Source organism: Plectropomus leopardus, chromosome 1 (genome assembly GCF_026936395.1).
Source record: "Plectropomus leopardus strain MGB_pleo_1.0 chromosome 1, ASM2693639v1, whole genome shotgun sequence".
Taxonomy (NCBI): domain Eukaryota; kingdom Metazoa; phylum Chordata; class Actinopteri; order Perciformes; family Serranidae; genus Plectropomus; species Plectropomus leopardus.
In genome coordinates, this window is record NC_142176.1 from 17,951,571 (window position 1) to 17,967,890 (window position 16,320).

At 37.6% G+C, this 16,320-nt stretch overlaps 2 protein-coding genes across 4 annotated transcripts in view; one reads left to right on the plus strand and one right to left on the minus strand.

The window, feature by feature from the left end:
• Positions 1-16,320, minus strand: part of dpep1 (dipeptidase 1) — a 91,308-nt gene that overhangs the window by 49,447 nt on the left and 25,541 nt on the right. Inside the window, exons 1-3 of one of the 3 annotated variants that reach the window (XM_042493586.2) lie at positions 3,272-3,289; positions 1,015-1,073; positions 645-771 (exon numbers count right to left, since the gene is read on the minus strand). In XM_042493586.2, the coding sequence (XP_042349520.2) occupies positions 645-771; positions 1,015-1,073; positions 3,272-3,274 (189 nt within the window). In that variant the 5' untranslated portion in view covers positions 3,275-3,289. Of the gene's footprint in view, positions 1-644; positions 772-1,014; positions 1,373-3,271; positions 3,290-16,320 lie in introns of those variants that run through there. The other 2 variants (XM_088076825.1, XM_042493577.2) reach the window with 2 other exon arrangements.
• Positions 6,454-11,924, plus strand: sult5a1 (sulfotransferase family 5A, member 1). Its single transcript, XM_042493606.2, has 6 exons — positions 6,454-6,736; positions 6,968-7,179; positions 7,822-7,948; positions 8,061-8,158; positions 8,475-8,655; positions 9,576-11,924. The coding sequence occupies exons 1-6, from the start codon at positions 6,598-6,600 to the stop codon at positions 9,743-9,745; spliced, it is 927 nt and encodes a 308-aa protein (XP_042349540.1). The 5' UTR covers positions 6,454-6,597; the 3' UTR covers positions 9,746-11,924.

Here is a 16,320-nt window from a genome sequence, read left to right on the forward strand (position 1 = left end):
TGTAAAACACTTTGTAACTTTTGAAGTCCTCTATAATCAAATATGATGAAGATGATGATGACCACGATTATGAATATGATCTTAGATACTCTGCCCTGTGTGTTCTTCATGTGTTGTTTCATGCAGGCTATATATAAGCTGAATTGTGGTGGACTGTGTAAATAACTGCATTATCTGCATACAAATGAATCTTAACTGGATGAATTCTTCTTCTAATTTTGTTTGATAACATGGAAAATAATTGTTGCCAATATAAAACCTTTAGGCCCACGTTCGTCACCCTTTGTTTTGACACATTAGAGCCACACAGTACAGCTACACAGCTCCATGGCTCACATGTAAAGTAATCAGTGTTGTCCTGGAAAGTTGCAGTAACGGTGAAAAAGAAGATGCTGTTACTTGTGAGGCACAGGTGCTTAAGAGATATTAAAAAACATCATTAGATCAGATGGTTTTAGAGATTAGCCTTAAGACCTCTCAGTGTTATCATCAGATTTATTAATTTCTATTATCTTAAGAACATCTGTGAACTGTGAAGCAGCTTTGACAAAGGGATGTGGGGCCCAGAAAAAAATCAATCACTTGACCTTGACGGGAGTTCCCTTTCATTTTACAGTTCCCAGGACATTATGTTCTGTACATACTTGCGCTCCCAGTCGTCCCTCCTTGATCTTGGGGATGTTGGTGTGTGTTGTGTCCAGTGTGTTAAGATCTACATTGTTGAGCTGGTTGTTGAACTGCTTTCGAAGCTGCCAAGGCAGGTCGTTATGGCTGAAAAATCCGAAAGTAAAAGGTAACACCTTCATAGAGCGTGTTCTTAAAACTTTCATCATAAACTGTGTTTGACAGCAGGGGGGGAACTGCCCATACCAACGCTAGAAATTGCTTCCAGAAGTGAGCTTTTACAACAGAACATAAAATGTTAATGCTACTCACATGGCAAACAGCACATAATATTATCACAAACATCATACAAAGCACAGTTTACTTTATGCAAAAGACATTTTCACATACCCGTCAATGAGCGGGGTCTCAGACATCAGCTGCTTGGCTCTGGTCATGTGGGGGTCCTCCTGTGAGGTAACAGCACCAGAACTGATCCACAACGCTAAACATACAGCAGAGATAACCTTGTACAGCATTTTGTCAGCTCTTTCCTCTACTTAAGATTTTACTTTCTTTAACCTCTGAGTAATCCTGATTCTAGCTTCTGCTGGAACAGTTGTCTTTCTGGATTGCCAATTGTCAGTCTTTAAGTTTTCTGTTTGCGTCCAGGCAGATTCTCTCTGAATCTCACACTGGTTTTCTGTCAGTTTTTATCCGATTATGACCCTGAGGATCTGCTCTGCTCATGCTCCTCCTCTGTCCTGAGTCTGTTTCTCATTACAGCGTCAGCAGTCATACATGCAGAACAGTAGCTCAATAATTTTATTATCTGTTCAGTTGTTAAGAAGTGTATGTTGGTTAATGTTTAGCATACCTTTTGACTGCATTTCTAAAGTTCACAGCATATGCTGTGGACGGGAATATCTTTTAGTTTTACATGGATTGTTCCAGAAGTGCTGGGCACAGCAGTCTGGGGAACATTAATCATCTTCACTGTGAAAAGGAATGACTGTGAAGTTTAATGTAAACTTTTACATGTGGAAGAGATGTATATAGCAAGTCCTCACATGAACTGAAACTTAATTAATGATCTTACAAGTTTTTTAACAGCTTAGATGATATGATGAAGGGATTCTGTACGACAGTGTGTATGTGTTAAATGTATTATCCTTCTCCTTATTGTCAACAAATTCCATTAAAAAAGGCCTAAGCCATAACTTAATAATTACAATCGAGAGTATTGTCTGAGTAGTCCAAGTCCAAGCTTATTCACAGACATTAAGTCTTGTCGAAAAACAATTAATTTGCAGACAAACTGTCTTACTTGCAAAAGAAATAATGCTTTATGTGACATTTTGGTCACTTGAATAGACCAGACACTCTCTTAAGTAAGGAGTGCCTTACATAAGAATCAACCACATTTCCCACTTGCAATGAAAAAGCATGACAATCTATATTATACACAGAGACGGCCAGTCTCTGTGTATAATATAGATAGCGACAATCATAAACATACCCCAAAATGTTAAATAGGTTAAGTTCCTTTAAATAAATACTTAAAATCCTAAAGGTTAAACTGCATTCTCGAAAAGACACATTTCCAAATCTTGCAAGATAAAGTAGTTGATGAATCTGTCGGGATATGTTTGCAATGCAGGTGACAAAAACACAGCATCAATACGTAAATAATAGCTCTGTGTATAATATTGCCAATTGTCACATTGTAAATTGATGATTGTTATTTATGCCTTCCTACAGCACATGGGAAATGTGGTTGATTGCAAACTCACAGGTACTCTCTACTTAAAAGGGCCTCTCTCTGTCTAATTACTGAAATGTTGCAACAAATTTCTTTCGCAAGTTACACAGTGTGTGGGAGTTTGTCTACAAATCGTGTCCTACTTGTCGCTCCCTTATGCACCTGCTTTAAAATAGATGTGCAAAGTACACTTTTGTTCAAAACCCATCAATAAAAATAAACTAGACACACATGTGCATTTATGATGTGTAGCTGATATTAGGACAAAATAAAAATTCATAATACTCAGTGGTGTACTGAACAGTTTTTTTTTTTATGTTTTCTGGTCCATGAATTTTTATCGGATAATACTTGAGTGTAATGACTGAAATAATGATTTTCTTCATGCCTGAAAATGCACTAAAAGCCTATATTGACTCTAACATACAGAACAATAGGTGAAATGCTTTCTGGAAGTGTTGATTTATTGCTCCTGTCAACTCCGCCCTCTTATCTTCAAGGCTGCTTCTCCTAAAAAGATGATGACAGTCACCAGTAAATTACGCCCACTTCACTATGTCAAAGAGTGAAACAAGAATTATTAAGTCATATCGTTTTGTGATGCACTCAGGTGTGTACAGTTTTTTATTTCATACAACCACCTCATTTAAGTGAATGTGGATGATCATTTTTGATGAGTTGTACAGCCTATGCTCAAGGACTTTGTTTAGGACTTGCAGCCCCTACAAACCAGTTAAGAGGTTAAGAGAGCTAATGTCTGGCAGAGATAATTATGAGGTCAAACAGTTGTACACTTTTCTCCTTATATATTCCTTCGTTAAGTAAACACAGAGATATCATCGCCCAGCATTATCAAAATGTGCCCCATCAAACAGTAGAGAGGACCATTAAAGGGTTAACACATACCATGCATGTCCTTTAAGCATCTCCATCACAAAGACTGAAGCGATGATTCAGTCGATACAGCCTCCACCCTTCAAAGACCATTATCATTCTCTAGCTGCATCCTGAAAAATACTGGTCACAGTGAAATGGTGTAATTCTTCTTTCAAAATACTATACTTCAGTATTCTCAAGTAGTCTAATTATAGGCCTACATATTCCCGTACAGACCATTTTTATAAAAAAATAGTTACCATCTAACAAGAAAGCAAGGGATCTCTGTCTGTCTTTCTTTGTGTCCTTTACAAATCTGGAGAACCGTTAATCCAACCTATTTTATATTTGGAAGATGTATTGCTGATACCGATTTAGTGACAAAAGGACAAAATCAACAGTCACGTCATGATACAACCCGGGATTCATAAAGTGCATAAACAAACCATAGAAAAGAAAAGAAAACACCTGATTAAAAACCTACATGTTTTTTATACATTGTATAAATAAAGTTTGTCTTTGTGCATGCAGTTAGTGACGCAAAGGCTCAGTTGACAGGACGAGGCGAGCGCTCTTCTTCTGCATTTCTGATATTAGGACAAAATAAAAATTAATAATACTCAGTGGTGTGCTGAACAGTTGTTTTTTTTTTATGTTTTCTGGTCCATGAATTGGATCGGATAATACTTGAGTGTAATGACTGAAATAATGATTTTCTTCATGCCTGAAAATGCACTAAAAGCCTATATTGACTCTAACATACAGAACAATAGGTGAAATGCTTTCTGGAAGTGTTGATTTATTGCTCCTGTCAACTCCGCCCTCTTATCTTCAAGGCTGCTTCTCCTATTACTCCATAAAGATGATGACAGTCACCAGTAAATTACGCCCACTTCACTATGTCAAAGAGTGAAACAAGAATTATCAAGTCATATCGTTTTGTGATGCACTCAGGTGTGTACAGTTTTTTATTTCATACAACCACCTCATTTAAGTGAATGTGGATGATCATTTTTGATGAGTTGTACAGCCTATGCTCAAGGACTTTGTTTAGGACTTGCAGCCCCTACAAACCAGTTAAGAGGTTAAGAGAGCTAATGTCTGGCAGAGATAATTATGAGGTCAAACAGTTGTACACTTTTCTCCTTATATATTCCTTCGTTAAGTAAACACAGAGATATCATCGCCCAGTATTATCAAAATGTGCCCCATCAAACAGTAGAGAGGACCATTAAAGGGTTAACACATACCATGCATGTCCTTTAAGCATCTCCATCACAAAGACTGAAGCGATGATTCAGTCGATAAAGCCTCCACCCTTCAAAGACCATTATCATTCTCTAGCTGCATCCTGAAAAATACTGGTCACAGTGAAATGGTGTAATTCTTCTTTCAAAATACTATACTTCAGTATTCTCAAGTAGTCTAATTATAGGCCTACATATTCCCGTACAGACCATTTTTATAAAAAATAGTTACCATCTAACAAGAAAGCAAGGGATCTCTGTCTGTCTTTCTTTGTGTCCTTCATAAATCTGGAGAACCGTTAATCCAACCTATTTTATATTTGGAAGATGTATTGCTGGGGACCCAAGGGTGTGCACTATCAAATTTGGTCACGCAACACGTTCAGTGTTTAGTTTAATATATTACTCAGTGTTAATATCATTTGAAATTAGTAAAGAGCTGGAACAAGTTGGTACAAATAAACACAAGATAATGTCAGTCAGAGTTTTTCTCGTCTTGAACTTTAAAGTCAGTATTGGGAAATGTAAGCATAAACTCAGGGTTCATGCTGTGAATAACAAATATTGTCAACTAGACCACTGTTAAACTTATTTGAAATTTCAGCCAGCAACTACTGTAACTCTGATAGGTAAATGATGGCCTTAAAAAAAAAAAAAGTGTAGAAACTGGATACCAGCCAGCTGGCAGCAAGAGTCTCTGGCTGGCAGTTGTGATTATACATGGCAGGGGCCATGGATAGATGACTGAACTGGCCTACCTGGCAAAGGCCCAGGGCAAGTGTCAAGGGCCCGCTGGCCCCCACCTACAAGATGTCACTCAAGCTATTATGTAGTGACCAAGTGAAAATATTCACAAAGAGATGCAAAGGAACTGCATATAGAAATAAATAACTACAAAAATGGGCAAAACAACCACTAAGAAACACCAAACAACCACAAGGAGACAAGCAAACATCTACAAGGAGACACAATGCAACCAAAAAAGACAAAGTTACCAAGAACAGACATTAAATGACCTCAAATAGCCACAAAACAACAAAAAGACAAAAACACAGTACAAAGAGACAAACAGTTGCTTCAAAGAGACATGAAACAACCACATGGAGACACAAAGCAACCACAAAGACACACAAAATGACCAAATATGACAAAAATACCACAAAGAGTCATAAAATTACACAAAAAAAGACACAAAACCACCTCAGTCTGTGTGTCTTGCTGTTTCTTAGGAGAGATGGTGGGGCCTCTTGCATATTTGTGTCCAGGGGCCCATTGTCTCATAATCTGTCCATCTTTTGCATACAGAGTACCCTTGGAATGAGTCCTAAGACCCAGAAGAGAATTTGCATTTTTCGCACTCCTGGTTGCCTCGTCTCAGAGCCATTGTTTTTTTTATTTTTTATTTTTTGTTTAGATGCCTTCAATAAGGTCTGCTAAAGCTTTACAGACTTTTACAGACTTACAGACTTTCGTCCTATGACATAAAATCTGTCATTATTAATTTTTAATTTTGAAGTTTTATGTGTCTCACAAAAGACAGTTGCTGACAAATGGGCACATGAGACTTGACAAAGTCATCACACCAACACAGTTTACAGTCCCGTTGCATTAGGGATGTTAAGTCATGTGACCGGTGCAGTTTATTTTTAGCCTGTTAGCTTTTTACCTCTGTAAATCATAAAAGTGATGTTCACCTTTGAAGATTATCTTGCTGAACAAAACTTGTAAGCTTTATACAACATTTGTTTGCCACGGAGCTTATTCTCTACAAATTGCTCAAAAATCCAGTTTATAAATCCTCTAAGCTTTCTGATGAGAAAACCAGTGTGAGGCTAACTTCTCTGCGAGCCAACAGAAACACGTCATGGAGCACTCAATTTCAAGAAACACCCATCCTGTGAGACCAATTTAGGAGTACCATTTGCATTTCCTCTTTTTAGCTTATGTAAAGCCTCTGTGGTCACCGGTCTCTCTCACAGAGCAGATGCACAAAGACACAGAGTAGAGAGGCGCACAGTCAGAGCTACAGGGAGACAAACGCTAAAGGACAACTAGACAAGAGGCAGCTAAACAAGAGCAGAAAATAACGCACTTACATCAGCACTGGATATGGCTAGGTTAGATGTTATAGAGACATTTCATGGTATTTTATTTCCTGGACACCTGCACACCCAGGATTCTTTACAGCTTGCTCTCAAATTCCCGTTTGAGGACACGGATATCGTCATTGTCACCTATCCAAAGTCAGGTAAGAAGAGACGACAAACTGATCACGATATTTGGCACCTGCATGACGGGTGCCAAATATCGTGACAGCTTCTTGAGTAAGTAATTGCAGACATAATGTTGAAATTCATGTACGTCACCATGGCTGATATTGACACAATTCATGACTTAGTTTTTAGGATATATTTGTTTTTTTATGTTGTCATGAATGGATTAAATGAATGTCAGATACTCCTCTCTTTCCTCTCAACAGGCACCACATGGATGCAGGAAATTGTGACTCTCATATCCAACAGAGGGAATCCAGACTTATCCCAAACTGTCCCAAACTGGGCTCGGGCTCCCTGGTTGGAACATTATTATTTCACTGCAGTGCTGGAGGCATCACCCACCAGACCTCGAATCATCACCACACACCTGCCTTATCACCTGCTGGGACCTGCCCTCCAGGGCACCAAAGCCAAGGTCAGGTTTACAAACTTATGCAAACATTTGAACCACAGAGTCATTCTAGGCATAAATACAAATGTCGATTAAATCAGACCAATATCTAGGCTGATATTAGTTATTGCAAATATGTTGCATTAGTGTACTGTATATGTCAGACATTGTAAAACAGAAATGCCAAAAATTTTAAAAGATTATTGTAGAAAATAAGTCCTGTAGCAATAAACATTTATATTTACACGTTCCGTTCAGCATGATAATCTTCACAAATGAACACCATTTTTTGCATAAATGCAATCAACAGGCTATACACAATGCAAAAATCTGCAAGACCTTATTACAGACCTTTTTACATACATCTAACCAAAAAAACATCGACTCTGAGGCAAGGGATCTGGGACTACTAAAATTCTAACTAATTTCCATGTTTTAGGACTCACTCCTAGAGCAATCTATGTATGTTGCTTAAAACTTTTGAAAAAATAAATCCAGTGGATCCGTATTAACATTGATTTTTTATGTTATGTTATGTGTTCACACGTAAGGAAAGCACTATCAGAAAATTTGCCTTGAATAGATAACAGTTTTAGTGTCTGCCCCCCAAAATTGGTTGAGCTAAACACAAATATTCTGACGCTGTTGCTCTGTGTCATCTCACAGGTCATCTACGTGAGCAGAAACCCTAAAGATGCGGTAGTGTCCTTTTACCACTTCCACAAAATGGCCAACTTCCTTCCTGATGCTGGTTCATTTCCAGAATTTTTAGATCAGTTTCTGGAGGGCACACGTGAGTTGATGTCAGGACAAAAAAGTGCATTTATTTTGTTTGTTTTTAGAGGATGTGGAAACTTAAGCTCTGCAGCCAGAAGTTAAATCTGTTATACTTTTATTTGTTCCAGTGTGCTATGGCTCCTGGTTTGACCACATTAAAGGCTGGACCAGTCAGACAGCAACTATGGACAACCTGCTTTACATGACCTACGAGGAGATGTCGTTGGTACAAGAAAATTTATAATTCTTTATTATTCTCACACTTAAACGTTAATAAGCTTATATTTTTAAATGGACAGCTATGTGTACAATTTCTTGTAAATTGGTTATTGATCTTGTTCCCCAAATTCATGGGCTGGGGAACATTTATAAGACAAAGTGGAAGTTCAACATGATAAAAATTTTGTTTACACTGGAGTCACTTCTTCAAACAAACAGTTTATGTACTTAGCATTAAAAGGAAGTCATTGCACTCTGCTTACAACAATACTAAAGTGTGTTGCATTAAATAAATAAATAAATTATCATCCTCCTGCTGTCAGGATCTACATGCAGCCATAAAGAGGGTGAGCGCTCACCTACATTGTCCCCTGCTGGAGGACGAGTTCAACAGCTGTGTGAAACACTGCAGCTTCAGCCACATGAAGGACAACAAGATGGTCAACTACACCCTGGTTAATGAAGACATCATGGACCATAGCAGGGGCTCCTTCATGAGAAAAGGTGGGATTTGGCTCTGTTGTATGTGGATAAAATAAACACAGTTGAATAATTGTGTCAATAATAATATTATGTCAATATTATTATATAATTTAAATGTAAAAAATGTTGTTACATAATTGGAAACTGCTGCCAATTAAAACATTATTTACAGGTCTTTCACTGCAGTAGTTCAGCCCTGAGGGTCGCCACATCCCAAGGGCTCTCAAGAGATTCTTTAATCTCGTCAGGCCTCTAAAAATAATTCAGATGAAACAAAATAAGTTTGATGAGAAATGCAAATTTTAAATTGGCATGTTTCCCAGATTGGCAGACTATTTATTTGTTGAAATACTAACTTAAGATGTTTCCCCAAAACTTTATGATTGTTGTTTATATTTATATAAAAATTTAGGTTTGTTTATACCATCATTAACATTAAAGATCCAGTGTATAGCAATTAGGGAAATACTGTATATAGGTGGGAATTAGTAAGTTCTCTTAAACGTATAATCAATAGGAATTGTGTTTATGTTACATTAGAACAGAATTTAGAGCTGTTTATATCTACACAGGGAGTGAGCAAGTTCACATTTGTGGAGCCCGTTATGTTGCACTGTCATGTTTCTACAGTAGCCCAGAACGGACAAACCATACACTGACTCTTTATAGGACCTATCACATGTTCACACCGACCCCTGTCTGTGATGAGAGGAGCAGAAAAACACTGATTCTTTCAGCTGGTTGTAATCTGTGATCCTGACTCGTAGATGCCACTAAATCCTATGACTTCTGTACACAGTGCTCCTTGAAAAGTCTTCTTAAAATTTGTAAATAAAAGAGTCAATGGGCCTATATTTAAAATTATCATCAGCTGAGAGGAATAAAAATGCACATATTTGGCATTTAATTAAATCTCATCCTGTTCCCCTCCTACAATTTAGGTAAGATTGGAGACTGGAAAAACATGTTCACAGAGGAGCTGGATCAATATTTCAAATGCGTCTTCAAGTCCAAGATGGCGGACTGCACTTTGGAGTTTGTGTGGGAGGAGCGGCTTAAAGAGGAGACAGAAGCTAATGAACAAATCCCACAGAAAAACACAGAAATGTGAAAAAGCTGGAGGAAGATGAATCATGTGAAGATGGATCATTAGTGGATGTGTTTCTCTAAATTGTATTTTAAATTATTTAAAGTATAGTTTTTGGCATGCATAGTCAATGCATCTTTTGTATAATCTTGCTTTTATTAATGCATCTGTATATAATTTAATTCTTGTGATATATTTAATCTTTTGATTATTATTATAACGTACAGATAAATCTCATCTGAATTATTTTATAGTTGAACATAACCCTGGTCCAGATTATTTGTTTTTGGTGCAGAACAAGTGCACTTAAGGTTGCTAATGTGCAGTACAAGCAAATAAATTGACAGTTATGTAAGCAGAACGACAATGAGCTGAGGGGGAAGGACAGGTCAAAGGTTTTAATATAAAGCTCCTCGTCCAGAGGGCTGAGCCGACCTTGTGTGTCCTGTCACTTCACAAACTCAAAGTAAAGTGTTGTTCTTCCTCTAGTTTCCATGTACTCCACAGCTTTGATCAAATCCTGTTGCGCGCATGTGTGTGTGTGTTTAAGAGCAAACATATGGTACAGAGTGTGCAGAACAAACTGTGCTCTGTGACTGCATGCTGAACTGATATCTGGTGAAAAGCAGCAGTCTGGTAAAGGTTGATGAGCATTAATCCACAGTTAGAGTTGAAATTGTTATATTTGTTATATTTATGTTTATTTATGGTAATTTAGATGTCAAAACAGTTGGAATCATCTTCTACTTAAAAATGACTTGTACATGGGTATAGCTGGGTGACAACTCTGGAGATTGATTTTACTCCATGACTGTCATTCTATTAAGAATTTTGGTTTTTTGTCTGGCATGTGTTTTTGAATCCCTCAGGACCCAGCTCAGATTATTTTAGCATTGTGTTTTGATTTAAAACTGAATTTCTAAATTAATTTGCAGGATTTAAACAAATTAAAGATGTACTTCACTTATAAGCACTATTAAAGTATGTTGTAGTTAAAGGAACACTTTGCCCCTAAACTGTGGGGTAACAGCTAGCCAGGCTCTCTCCAATAGTACTTTGCCGTACTAGCCTTTTTGTTGCATAGATTTCTAATAGTACCTAGATATCTGACCAAAGATGGTACCTAAAAATTACAATGGAGTGGCTCGCTCATAGACAACTCATTGTGATGATTTCATGGATTTGTAAAATTTAAAATGTTTAAAGTTTGAAAAAAATCACAATAGAGTCAAAACTGACTTTGACTGCAGTCCCAGCTGTGCTGTTGACAGTCTTACAGGCGTCTCTTTTATAATGGTGGTCTCTGGGAAAATGCTTTTTGGGCCGCAGGGTATTTTTTATTCCAATACCACGGTAGGCCACTGGGAAAAATTGGCTGCTTTCCTGGAGGCCAAACTGTTTCTGACTTGTAAAAACAGAGGCCGAGCTCAAACGGTAAAACTAAGCAGTGCTGATTAAATATGTTAGTAAGTTAATGCTACTAACAGGTATTATATAAAAAAAACCTAATTAAAGTTAGAATTAATAAAACAAAAAAGAAACTTTTTAAATATCTCTGAATAAACATACTCAGACACAACACTTATCAAGACAGTTGGCTTGTCTATTATTGTCCTGAAATATGACACAGTCTGGAGCCAAGATAATGACCTTTAGACCAGAGTCTCGTCTGAGCATCACGGGAAGCTGAGGCAGACACAGTGTCACAGACATGATCAAGGGGAGTTCCAAACATCATGAGAGAGAAGTGGATATTGTATCTTCAAGGGAAACAGAGTTTTAAAGAAATATTTGCATAAGAGGCATAAAATTGCACTGCTATGGATACATAGGGAAACCCTAGTCAGTCACCATGTGGGTTTTTGATTAGCAATACAATGCCAGATCATAGAGCTGAGTAATAAACCGCATAAAAGCACAAGAGCTTTGACCCTCTGATCTCATGCAATAAGTCCTACTTCATCCTGTTGCTCAAATACAATATTTGTTAAGAGGTTAATATTGTAACCTCTGAGTTATACCTTCTGTAAATACATATAATATATCCTCTGTACATCATCTTCTGGAATTTCTGTTTCCTAAAAAAGAAAAGAAGATTCCTTGCATTTTTTTTCCTTATTGCATTGTGTACATATATAGAATATGACTCATTGTCTAGTTGTCAAAATAAAGGGAAAGAGGAATTAAATAGAGGAAATCCTGACATTGTAATTTGTGACTGTCATTTAGAGGTTTGACTCAATATTGACCTAAACAAAAGATGAAACTACCATGACACTGTTTGACATGTTGTTAAAATAATAATAAATAATAAAAGAAGTAGATTTAATATTAGCAATAAACATTAAACAATGGCAGCTAAGTTGAGCAGTCTGATCCTCTGGTGAATAAATTAAAAAGAGTCCAGTTGCTTAGATTATATCTTGTCCTGTTTTAAAATTTAATATGATGGAAAATGTATTGATCCTGCAAAAGAAAGTTAATAGATTCAAGATGGTCATTCTAAACGAGACTGGCAGATAGACAGCTGAATTATATATATTTTCATGGAAAACATGGACATATATTAGAGTAGGTTTTGACAGTAGAGCATGTGTTTCAAAATGCTAAAAAAAACAACAGAGAATCAGATGACAAGGTGTGTCGTCTAAAATTTAAATGTGAATGTAAAATTGGTTGGTCAAGCATTTTTCCAACTATAAAGGCAAACTTCAGCAATTTTACACAACAAAGTCTTTTCATAGATGTTGGGGAGAACGACTAGTGGTGGGTGAAAATGAACAAACAAATTTCTTTGTAGTGTCTGGTATGTACCAGGTCAGTCTGTCCAACATCTGACATTACTGTTGGAATATCATTACTCCATATGCAAACGCTGAAAAAGCTTTTTGTAGATTATCCAGCATAAGTGGGACACTTTTTTTCTGTAAGTAATGCTGCTGTTGAATCTATTCAAATGTCATATTTCAGTACCGTGGTTCATCTCTACTAAATTGAAATAGCTGCAAAAATCTCTGATATGGGCTTCAAAACCTGGAGAAACGAAGCCTAAATTGCCTAAATTTTCAGACATCTGAGGTCAATTCTTTAAAAAAAAAAAAAAGTTGATTTCAACACAAAGCTAAAACTAAACTAGATGCTGTCTGAGAGGTAAGACAACAATCTATTTTTTGGGAAGTGGTGAAGGTTGTTTTAAAGATGTTTGAAGTGAACCCAGAGTTATGAAACCTTTATGTTTATTGTCTCTTGCCTTTTCAAGACGTGGTGTAAAAGCCTGCTTCATGAAACAATCATTACTCCTACCTGTGGACTTCTGTAAGAGGGTGGCCTCAGGTGGAACTCTGTAAATTAGATTCAGCAGCTCAGAGAGCCCTATGGAGATAATGAAAATTATACAAAGACTCCCTACCTTTTTCCGTGAAATAAATGTATCCTACAGAGAGTCAATTTATGGCATAGAATTTTTCTATTTTAAATGATTCAGAGTTTCCCGTTTTCTATAAAAGTCTTTTGTCTCTTTCTCTACTTTCACCTTCTGTCACTGATCGGAAATAAGCTGCTAATAAAATCCATATATGGTCACACTCACACACACACATGCACAAACATGTGTCATTGCAGTATTCACGCTCTTTGCTGCACACACACTCACACATTTCAGCAATGTGAGAAGCCACTTCACACTTCTCTATATATCTGTCTTCAGACTGTGCTGAGGGGAAGGAAGTTGAAGGGTAATGCTGGTGTCAGTGTAATTGCCTCAGATCACGAGGGTTCAAAACCACAGACTGTACAAATGTGGGTTTTCTGTTTGTTTGTTTGTTTGTTTGTTTTTTTTATAAATGATGATTATTGTTATTGGTGCTGCCAGTCTTTTTTGGGTGAGAAAGAAAATTTGAGCTGTTAAAAGACTGTTATCAACTGTTAAAGTCTTGAAAGACAAATTCATCAAACTAAAAGGCCTTAATTGTTGTTTTAACTAATTTTATGAATGTGTCTTGCATTAATTTCACACAAATGAGCCGAACAAGCATCACTCAGCCAGCTGTCACTGTACTCTGGACAACATGGGGAAGTTCAGATTTCATAACAATAGGCTATAAAAACGAAATTTTGTTGTGTGGCTGAAACCTGTACGATTTTCTTGCAAAACGTTTATCAAACTCTGCATCACGGGAATCATGGCAGAGAAATACACAACTGGCCAAGAAAACTTACAAACAAATGAACTTCCGTTGTACTCTTGTTTCATTCTACCTAAACATTTGGGCAAAATTGCTGTTAACCCTAAGTAACTTATGCTGTTTTATTTTTTTTCGTTCTACTTTGATTATTGTTAAAGTGGTCTTAAATTCAAATCCGATTGGCTCTTAAAAACTCTTAAGTCTTACTTTCCTTAAACTGATGATAACTGTAAAAAACATGATGAACCTTTAAGATTAATGCAACACAATCTTACTCCGAACTCATCACATCCTCTCGTTGCTGACCTTCAACCTATGCATCAACCTGCATCAACCTATGACATTCGAGGATGCCACTGCTAAGGTGATGTCCACAAATGCATGTGGTGGGATGATATCATGGTGGGATGACACAGCAGGTCACCATGATGTCCACAAATGCACGTGTGGTGCCGTGTGTGGTCAGATGAAGCAGCATGGTCCCTATATGTTCACACAACAGCGTGGACTATCATGACGGTTGGGTTTAGGCACCAAAGTCACGGACAGTTCGGTTTAGGCAAAAGAGGCACATTGTAAACTGTAGAAAACAATCACACACAGGCGCATTACAGAAACTGACTGTTTCTGTTTAGCTGTATCACAAAGCTGTTGATTGTCACTGACATGAATGAGAAAGCACCTGGAGGTTTGAGTATGGATGAAGAAATGACATGATATGACTCCTTTTGCCACTAGGTGGCCTTGTTTATCCAGCACACATCACTGTGTCACTGTGAGCGCATTTAGGAAAGACCCACTTAGTTAGATGTTTCAAGGTAACTCGACTTTACTGGATGCATAGGCCTGTATATAGGCTTAAAAGGATCATAGAGATGCTCAAGCTTGAGACAAAAAGGTCAGTTTATACATGGTGGACAGCGCGACTCAGCCTGTGGAGACAAGCTGTGTTGCTCTGGAGTTCATAATTGATAAGTACTGAAAATCAGAATATCTTGGCATCTCTTTTTTACCAATTCTAATCTTTTAAATCGGTCTCTCCTAGGTTTCCCAACTTTATGGAAATGCAAAAAATAATCACTGTAATACTGGAGAATGACCTAGAGATACAAAAGTATTTGAGTCAGCAATGTAAAAGGCACACTCTCACACATACTGTAAATTGCAAGACATTCTCATCCTAAATCCTCATCCGAAACGTGTTCTCATCTGAGGCCATCTTGCCGCATTCCAGTTGGATGCGGAAGGTGGCTTTTGGTGTCATGCACGTTCGCAAAAAGCCGTGACAGTGCGGACATATGTGGAGCATGACAAAGGCTTCATTTCCACCAAGCAGTTTGGTTTTGTTCAGTTCATTACACACTGAGCTGCGTTCACACTACAAGCAACAGCGTGATCAGCTACATTATTTAAAGTCACTGTTGAAGTGTTGCTCCAGTGCTCTTTAACCTATTCACGTCATCACTTGCCACAAAGTAACTCGACTAAATGTCATTTAAAATTTGCATTTGGTCATAACCATATTTATGATCATGATCAATATCTGAGCCCCACTGCATCCCTGTGTGCACCACAATTTACATAAAGCTAGCATAGCATCAGCTAACTGAACCAAATAACACAGTGCAGCAGCTAAAAACAAACAATATTATAAGTTGAAGCTTCACTGCATTGTTGAATGGCCGAAAGTAGTTGAGGTCAGCTCAACACCTGTCAGCCACAACAACTATCGGGCATCAGTTTGTGGCATCATGTGACTGGCTTCCATTGAAAATGAACTGTAGTCTGTTGCTCATAATGTGAATGCAGCATTAGAAACAATATTTCTGTTTGTCAAATGCTGCATATCGTACCAACAGAACTCTCCCGTTTCATAATGTTTTTCGTTGCCCCTCTGTTGAGGTACTTAGCACGCGCTGATCTATAACTCAAAGGTGGAGCTACAAACACTGAAGGACGTTTATTGGTCAATTGAGACTCATGGCTCTTGCTCAATGGACTAAGTGCACAAACCCACTCTTTTTGAATAATATATTGATTGTGACAGAGACTCTAAACTATTTAGCCTGTCTTTTGGTTGTTGTGAAGGAGCAGACATTCCTCTGCATCATCAGAGAAGTGGATACACTGAGCAGGCTCAATGCAGCAGTGAGAAACAGCTGTGCTTTCATGTAAGAGCACTGTCAGAACAGATCAAGGGTTTAGGTACATGTCCATATGGGTTACGTACCGGTTCTTAAGGTACTACACCTTAAGTGTTTGGTGGAATTGCAGCTAAAGTGTCTTTGATAATCTGGAGATAAAAATGGTCTGCAGATATACTATATTTGTGTGGTTCTGCTAATTCAGAGTGAAACTGTTGCACGGTGAAGGGAGTCCACCTGTCTGACACTGATACATCCTTGGTTCAATGCG